Below are 9,512 nucleotides of genomic sequence, written 5' to 3' on the forward strand. Positions count from 1 at the left end.
GGGAAGGCACCAAAGGGACAGGGGTAGAGGAGAGACAAATGGCAGGGGGCCAAGCGCAAACAATGAGGAAAAGGGCAGGAGGAGAGGTGTCAGTGGGAGGGGGACAGGGTGATGCTGGAAGGGGAGAGGGTAAGAGCATTGGGGGCTACAGGGGTGAGGGGAGGTGCTGGGAGAAGGCTTGAAAGAAGGGGTGGGCATGAGGAAGGCTGGGATGGAGCAAGTCATGTGAGAGGACACGGGCATGAGGGGAATGGGGGCAGAGAGTGGTGAGGGGTGGGCATCAGGGAAAAGTGGAGCAAAGAGGGCAGGGGAAGTGAGGGAAGGGGGAGGCACCAGGAGAGTGCAGGGGTAAGAGAAGGTGCAGGTGCCAGGGGATTCTGGGCAGACACCTGCCCAGTGGAGGGACCACCATCAGAAGAGAGACGCAGGGCAGGTTTGTAGAGGGAGGTGTTAGAAGAGGGGATGAGGGGGGGTAGCTCACATGATCAGAGTGGGGCTACTGGAGAAGTGGGCACAGGGAGGAGAGAAGGGCTGGTGGAGGGGGGCAGGTTGCAGGAGGGCTGAGGACAGTGAGAAGAGCAGGAGTCAGGACAGCAGAGGAGGGTGAGGAGTCGGGGCAGCAGAGGGAAAAGGTAGAGGTTTAAAAATATTTATTAATAACTTGGGTGGCACATCCAAACAATCCACATGAACTCAATACTGGTGCGCAACACAAAATTCATTTTGCTCATGTGAGGAAACTTAGGCTCTGTCTACACTGGTTGTTTCTTGTGCAAGAATACGTCCACTCTTCCATGTGCGAGCTGTGCTTTTGCACAAGAGCATCTATGGCAGCGTGGACACTCTCTTGCCCAAGAAAGTGCCGACGGCCATTTTAGCCATAGGGCTTTCTTGCTCAAGAAATTCATGTTGCCTGTCTACACTGGCCTCTTGCGCAAGAATAGTTGCTCAAAAGGGCTTATTCCTGAGTGGGAGCATCGTAGTTCTTGCGGAAGAAGCCCTGATTTCATACATGAGAACGTTAGTGTACTTGCGCAAGAACACACGGCCAGTGTAGACAGGCAGCAAATTTTTGCGCAAGAGCGGCCGCTTTGGCGCAAGATCGTGCCAGTGTAGACACAGCCAAGGGGAGGGAGGAAGGCAGGGGCAGGGAATCAGCACTGGCTCAGCATGTCTGCATGGTTTGGGGGAAGGTGCAGGGAAATTGAGCTCAGCTGGGTTGCAGAGTGGGGAAGTCTGGGGAGCTGGGCTGGGGCAGTGGGGTGGGGTGTGTGTGTCTGTGGAGCTCAGAGCTCGGTTTGACTGCAGGCGGAGGGAGGTGCCGGGAACCGGGGCTAGACTCAAGGGGAGGGAGGGACAGGGAATTGGCTCTTGGCTCAGCAGTTTTGTGGGGCTTGGAGGAGGTGCAGGGAAACGGGGATCAGCTGTGCTGTGGGAGAGGCATGCAGGGAACCAGTGCAGGGCTCAGCTGGGCTGAGGTGGATGGGGGAGGGCATTCAGAACAGACAGGCAGCTCAGCTGGGCTGAGAGGGGCTGCAGGGAACTGGTGCTGCACTCCCTTGGATTGTGAGGGATGGTTTTGGGGGAAGTGCAGGGAACCAGCAGGGGTGGGCAGCTTAGTTCGGTTGCAGGGGATAGAGGTGCAAAGAAGCCTAGTGGGGAAGGGAGGAGGGGGACCAGGAGCCCTGAAATGACCTCCCCTGGTCCAAAAATTCCTCATCTGGGACCAGTCAGGTCTAGAGGGTGCCAGATCAGGGAGGTCCAACTCCTACCCAAGTCCCCTCCTCGCACCTCCCTCGTAGCCAGACACCCTACATCCAGCCTGCTTCTGCACCCTACCTATCTGGTCTGCACCCTACCCAGACTCTGTCCCCTTCCGCCACCCAGCTCCCTCCCAGATCCTGCAGCCTGCTTCTGCACCCTACCTATCTGGGCTGCACCTACCCAGACTTTGTCCCCTTCCGCCCCCCAGCTCCCTCCCAGATCCTGCACCCCATCCCCATCCCTATCCCACTCCTTGACAGCCCTGCCATCCACCCTAGCACCGCCCTGGTCCCAGCACCTTGCCTCACACCCCAGGACTCAGCACCACCCTGGCCCTGGCTCTGGCCCCAGCACCCTGCCATCCACGCTAGCACCCAGCAGCACCCTGTTCCTTGTCCCAGCACCCTGCCAGTCACCCTAGTGCCCAGCAGGACCATGTCCCTGACCCCAGCACCCTACCACCTGCCTGTCCCAGCACCTTTCCCCAGCACCCTCCCACCTGAGCCAGCATCCTTCCACCCAGCAGCACCCTCTCCCCAGCACCCACTAGCACTCTGTCCCCTACCCCCACCAGCATATTTGGGACCACATTAGTGAGGCTTGGGGGTTTTTGGAGGAGCTTTTTTTGTTTTTTTGCATCTCACTTGTGTGGCCCCAATTGACTTTTCTGTGGGTCAGTGACCTTTGACTCAAAACAGGTTCCTCACCCCTCTCACATATAAAGACAATGCTAAAACCTTTTGAGTTTGACATATTTTATTTAAAAATGAAGCCAGGCCAACAAGCCCCCAACTGGGACCAAACCCCCATTTCACTGCAGCATCATAACACTCCTGCACCACCTGACCCCAAATCTGAGCCTATCATACACTGGAACCCCCGTCCTGAGCCTCTTACATCCCCACACTCCTGCATCCCCACATCCTCAGTCTTCTGCCACAACATTCCTCCACCATCCACACATCACAAATCTGTGTCCTGAGCCCATCATACTCACAGCCTCCTTGCCCTGAGTCCCTCACATATCCAGCCTAAGCTCCTGCACCCTCACATCCACAAGCCCTGGCTTGCTCAGCACCCCAACCTTCCACCTGAGCCCAACACTCCCCAGCCTAGAGCCCCCTCCCTGAGTCAACAGCCCCTTCTCCTGCATCCAAATTCCCTCCTAGAGCTTGTACTTCTCACCCCTTCCCACACCCAAATCCCTCATTCCCACCCCACACCTCACTCTCACTAGGTTGAAACAGGTATAAGGGCTGGTTATAGCAAGTGATGGAGAGGAGGGGAACAGAGCGGATGAGGCCTCACAGAAGGGAGATGGGGGGGGTCTTGGGGAAGGAATGTGAATTTCATGAATTGGTGGGTCCCTTTCTCCTCCCCCGCCTCCCCCCCCTTTTTTTGCATGACAAACCTAGGGGTTCCTTGAAATTTTGAAAAGCTGAAAAGGGTTCCTCAGCCAAATAAAATTGGGAAACACTGTCTTAGGTTTTTTTTTTTTTTAAAGAACATTAGTAGAATGCAATGTCTGTAATGAAGTGTGTGCATCCTCTTGAAGGATTTGTGGTTACTGAAATGTTCATTCCATGGCATGCCTGTATCTTCCAGTATTGCAGTAAAGGCACCTCCAAAAGAGGTTTTAAACCCTTGGATCAGGCCAGGCACATTTGGGAGTGAAATGTGGCTTTACCAACCGTATGTTCAGATCATACTTCTCTTTTCTTGAAGTACAGTGCTTAAAATAAGAGTGTGCGCAGTATAACTTTGCAGAATGGAAATGCAGAATTTTGGCTCGAATTAGTGATACTAAAGTGATACCTTGCCTACCGTGTCAGTCTAAATTGTAATATCCAGTATTGAGCCAGCTTCTGTAGGTGAAAGGGACAAGCGTTTGAGCATATATATAAAGCTCATTTTCAGGTGATCTAAAGAAGAGTTCAATGTTAGCTTGAAAATGACATTGCCTTGCTCACCTTATCTCTCTAATACTGACTACAACACTGCAAATAACATTTTAAATTGTGCTTTGGGGCATGTCTGTCTTTGTGCTTTTTTTTTTAATATAATGTAGAGAATATCAACAGAACTTACCCATATTTTAGCAAATAGGCAGCATTTTCCAGCAGTACTAAAAATATTAATGTTTATCTAGAATTTATCATTTTCATAGTAGCAGATCAGAAAATTATGGTACTGCCTCAGTCCATCCTAGGCCAACAGCAGCTTTCTTAGGCTTTGTCTACACTAGCACTTTTGTAGACAACTTCTGTTAAACAACCCTCTCAACTAAGATTTACCCACAAAACTGCCAATATGGATAGTGCTATGGCAGCAAGAGATGCTTTCCCATCAACATTGCTACCACTGTTTAATTATGCTGTCAGGAGAGCTCACCCATCAACATAGAGCAGCTACACAGGAGACCTTATAGAGGTACAGCTGCAGCAGTACAACTGTGCCACTATAAGGTCTGTAGTAGAGACATAACCTTAATCTAAAAACCTAGAATACTGCTGTTCAATGCATTTTAAAGTTGCATTTCATCAGTTCCTTTAAAACTGTCCTGAGTTACTGCTGTTTTTCAATGTCTTACAAACTTCTGGGCAGCAGAAGTTTGTATCTCAGCCATGGTAGCATTCTGTGTTGAGCTTTGTTTTTATTTTCAGTCCTCCTACCTACAATAGACATCTCCCTGTCAGATGGATTTATTTAAATCAAAATGATTTAATCGCTGATTTTAATGACTTACTAATTCAAGTTTCCTGCTGATGTATCATCAATTCTGTTTTGCATTTATATTTCAGTTACTTTCCTAAAAACAGGCTGATTCTCATTGACTGATATAATTTGGCACTTTTTTCTAACCAGGAGACATAATTACAGCTATAAACATGTTGTTAAGCATATATAGTTTAACATACGTTTATTCATATTCTTAGTTATTTATGTTTTTATGTAAATGGTGATTCATCATTTACAATAATGGTTCATTTTTTACTCACAATTTGTGTGCAATTAAATGGAAATTGAATTCAGTTAAAAACACAACAGTATTTTGAATTGTTTTCAGAATTGTGCTTTATTAAAATAAGGTAATTAAACAGTATCTGATTACTGCTGGTTGTGATGTCTTCATGTTGTTAGAACTAGTAGTTGTCATCCTCTCATACTTAGTGTTCACTTATACTGGCAAAGGAAAACAAGTTTTCCTGCTTTTTCAGTTCAGTCCATCTCTTAACTTCAAATGAACAAGTTATTGAAGTTGCATACACTGAAATGAACAAAAATACTCTCTGTACCTGAGGCTTCTGCTTTCAAAATCTGGCTTAGCACTTCTTAGTACCAGTGACTTCCATCCATTCAGTGGCTTGACATTCTGTAAAACTTTGGATGGTTTTACACTGATGTTTTTGTTGATCTAACTTGCATCTCTTGGGGTATGAAAAACATACCCCCCTGAGCAATGCAAGTTACAGCAACCTAAGCACTGTCCACACTAGTGCAGTGTTGGCAGGAGATGATTTCCTGCCAGCATAGCTTCCATCTTTTGCAGAGTGAAATAATTACGCCAATAGGAAAGCACTCTCCGGTCGGTCTAGAGCATCTTCACCATACATGCTACAGTGGCAGGCACAGCTGTGCTGTTATAGCCCTCGAGATGCAAAGGATGTTGGGTATTTAATTTTAAATGATTAATAGATTATACTAAGTTTAGGCCTTAACATAATTTATTTTAAAATAAATAACATTTTTTTAAAAGAAAAACATTTAATGTTAATTATAGAATTTTATAATGCTGTTACCACATAATCTGTAAGATGCAACTATTTAATATGCTGTGAGAGAGAACTGCTAAAAAAGGCTTGCATTGTTGACTTCCTTTCTTCCTCTTTCCCAGGTACTTTTAGGCTGAAATATGCTCCTCCAGCAGAAAGTGTTGACTCCACAGACTGATACTTTCTCTGACAAGAGAACACTAAGCCATGGAGATAAGGAATTTTAAATACAAAACTGAGAAGTCCGTTGTTAAGTTTTAATGTGTTTTTTTTAATCCAAAGGTGCTTTATTTTACTAGACTAGGTAGAAAATCTAGCTTAGGGGTGCATCAAACCCATTTTTGATCGCCAAAATTCGAGTTTAGATCTTGGAGTTGGAACTTGCCTAATACGTATCATGCGATTGACGCATAGCAGATAGTGGGTGAAGCTGGCCAGCTACATTTTCTGTTGCAAATGCAAAAAAAAACCCAACAACCCTACACGCTTCTGCTGAAGAATGTTGACATATTTGGACCTTCTACAAAGAAAAGGATACCTCCAGGGCAGCTACTACAATGTGATCTGAAGTGAAAGCTAGAGGTTGAAGGGATGAGTGGCTATTTGCCAGCGAGCCTCTGACACCCCTGGGCTAGGTAAAGGTCTACTTTTTTTCAAAAGTAATCAGGCACTACTCTCTGGGAATTTTAAGGATTGCACTACAGAAGAATGTAAAACTGTTCAGGCTTCTGCACTTTTAGCAGACAATGTCACTCCGAGACCAGTGCAAGAGGCAACGAAGTTCCAATCTTTAAACATTGGCACCAGCAGGCTATGTGATTTACTACACAATAAAAATCTTAAACAATTCTCTCCTTTTCCTTCCAAAAGAACATGTGGCAGTTTCAATTCCTTCTGGAAACAACCTTACCCTCACTGTCGCCATTATCACTAGATAGAGATGGGTTACCGGCAGTGAAATGTACTGGCTCCAAGTCCCAGAGACTCCAGGGTCATAAAGGCTTCACAAAGATTTTTTTAATGTAATAATGAAACAACTTTTCAGGCCTGTTACTGTATATAGGACTCTTTCACAGAAACCTTACTACTTCATTTGTAAATGAATTTTAAACCATCCTAAAAATAAACTCTTGCAGCAGAGTTAGCAAACAGCTGCTTTGCTTTATATAATAAAGTTGACTCCTACCCCAGGGTTTTTGCTACAGGATTCAGAAGTGGTGGAATTCAAATATGTGTAAAGGGTAGTAAATGTCATTGTTTTAAGGACTTACTGTCAGCCTCTTTTGTTACAGTAAACTGTAGATTACTAATGTTGGTGTTATCTACCTAGGGTATACAATTTTGAGGTGACAAGTTTAATTAAGATTTGGAAGGAAGCCAAACAGAACTCAGGTTGCTGAATTGAAAAGGTCTTGTCCTGTCTTGCCCAAGGAATGCCACATGTTGCAATGGTTGTGGCCTTTTAAAAAAAAAAAGTGTGAAATGTATAGTAATACTGTACCTGTTTTCTAGATTAGCGCACACAACTTTAATAGGTGAGGCCTCTACTCCTTGGAAATTTTTTACACCAATATAGCTACCCCAGTGCAAACCTGAGCATAGATGTGCTGCACCAGAGCAAAGAGCACTTCTTTGGTGCATCCTGCTCTGGTGTGAAAACAAGAAAAGCCATACCAGTGCAAGACATTTTTTATGTGAGTGCAAAGCTCCTCAGGGTAGACCTGGCTTTAGCTTCTGAAGTGTTGGTTTGACTAGCTAATGCCATAAATTGTCCATCAAGATTACAGGTTAGAAGTGAAAGGCCTTGGGTGTCTTTTAGTTCAATTTTCTCAAAGCTGTCACTCACCTGAAAGCAACAGGTCAGGACAATAAATTAATATTAATAAAAAGGCATTGTAACATGAGATGCCAAGCCACCAAACTTGTCCCAGACTTTCTTTGAAAGTCATATGATTTCTGGCTTCATAGAAACTAAAGCCTGAAGTGTGTAACATTTGGTTTCTTAAAAAAAATGTTTTTTATTTCTATGCAATGAAAAAACGCCATACTTCTGTATCCTCAGCTCCATACACACTATACAGTATTTATAGACATTGTTGAAACAACTGTTTGCTGTGTCTGTATTTTGAGGTAGTTACTTACATATGAACAACTTTCAAATCTGCAACTCTAAAGTGATAAGAACTGACAATGCAATTTACTTTGCCTTAATGAGTTTGAGACAATAATATAAAAACAATATTATGTTGAAGGGAACTTGCAGTTTTCACTTAATGTTTACTACTGAATTTTGATGGGCTCACCCATAGCCTGGATAGAACATATGCTAAAAGCCAAACTTTCGTATTTTTTCATTTTTTAAACAAAAAAATTAAAATTTACTTATTTAAACTATTTCAACACACATGCAAATATTAAAAACCCTCTCTCAAACTAGCAAAAAAAAATTCTAGAAAAGTTGCATTTTGTTTCTGTGGGCAAGGCTGGGAAGTACAGTCTTGTCTGCTTAATATTCATAGGGTAACTATTATTAAACTGAATTTTTATCTAGTGAGCTTCTTCAGAAATGTTCATTCCTATACGCAAAATTCTTGTCTTCAAAAATATTTCCTTTATGTAAAGTTAAGGCTGATAAATGTGCACTTAACTGTTTTTTAAAAATTACCTTTCAGGTTCAGACTCAGAAAAAAGCCTGAGTAAATGGATGGAGGTGGAGCTTAATGCAGAAATGTTTGAAGATCCAGTACTATCCCTAAATAAATCAACCTGAGTTGTGGCTTCTGAGTAACTAATCTGTTCAGTTTGTACCAAGAACAACCAAAGTTGGTGAGCCTAAATAGAGCACTTTAATTATATAAACCATTTAAAAAGGCACAAGTCCATCTTTCCCCTCAAATTGGTCCCAGCCTAAGTTACTGAAAGAACCCGTTTCTGTATGTTCAAATACAGAAAATACACAGAATAAGCTTTTTAGTCATACCTTTGCCCTAGAAGTGTAAGAGGGTCTAGTTCTCAAACTAGATTGCACTATGGATAACTGACACTTTTTAAAGTGCAAGAGAGAGGATTGCCTTGTCATTCTCTGTTTTTAATCTCAGCATTATAGGAATAGGGTGGATGGTCATAACTTTAAGCTTCCTTATTTGGGAAGGGGATATAGAGTAAGAGCAATTTCAGAATAGTTTTTCTGATTTTCAAGCATTAATGAAAGAAGTAATAGGAAGATAATGAAACCAGAATTACCAACAGTTTCCTGACACTTGCAGTCCAATTTGAAATTAAGCATTAGAGGTTAATATGTCATGTTGGAAACATACCACTGGAGGGTCAACAAAGAAGATTTGCATCAGGAAGCAGGTATTAATAGGATTCCTTAGTAACTTTACCTTTACTGTAGTAATGTCAGGTTTCTGTTCTGTGAAACTTCTCAAACTGCATTAAAAACATGACCAGTAAAAATTCAGCCAGAAACTAAGTGAAGGACTTCCTGAAATAATAGTATAAACCAACATTCTTACCTCAGCTTGAGTTTCATGCCATTTACTGCTTATTCGTAAATACACTGAGGGTACGTCTAGACTACATGCCTCTGTCGCCAGAGGCATGTAGATTAGGCTACCAGACATAGTAAAAGGAAGCGGCGATTTAAATAATCGCCGCTTCATTTAAATTTACATGGCTGCCATGCTGAGCCGACAAACAGCTGATCGGCTGTTTGTCGGCTCAGCGCGATAGTCTGGACACGCGGGTGTCGACATCAAAGGTATTTGTCGACCACCCAGGTATACCTCATCCCAGGAGGCATACCTGGGTGGTCGACAAATACCTTTGATGTCGACACCCGCGCGTCCAGACTATCGCGCTGAGCCGACAAACAGCCGATTAGCTGTTTGTCGGCTCAGCGCGGCAGCCATGTAAATTTAAATGAAGAGGCGATTATTTAAATCGCCGCTTCGTTTTACTATGTCTGGTAGC

General features: G+C 43.8%; 1 protein-coding gene across 2 annotated transcripts in view; it reads left to right on the plus strand.

The window, feature by feature from the left end:
• The window catches only part of ZCCHC14 (zinc finger CCHC-type containing 14), a 111,143-nt gene extending 101,965 nt beyond the window's left edge, over positions 1-9,178 (plus strand). Inside the window, exons 13-14 of one of the 2 annotated variants that reach the window (XR_012906635.1) lie at positions 5,660-6,172; positions 8,210-9,178. Coding sequence is in view for 1 of the 2 variants with exons in the window: in XM_006137374.2 (XP_006137436.1) it covers positions 5,660-5,715 (56 nt within the window). In the remaining variant the exon portion in view is untranslated. Of the gene's footprint in view, positions 1-5,659; positions 6,682-8,209 lie in introns of those variants that run through there. The other variant, XM_006137374.2, reaches the window with a different exon arrangement.
• Positions 9,179-9,512: the final 334 nt, after the last annotated feature.

Source organism: Pelodiscus sinensis, chromosome 12 (assembly GCF_049634645.1).
Source record: "Pelodiscus sinensis isolate JC-2024 chromosome 12, ASM4963464v1, whole genome shotgun sequence".
Lineage (NCBI taxonomy): Eukaryota > Metazoa > Chordata > Testudines > Trionychidae > Pelodiscus > Pelodiscus sinensis.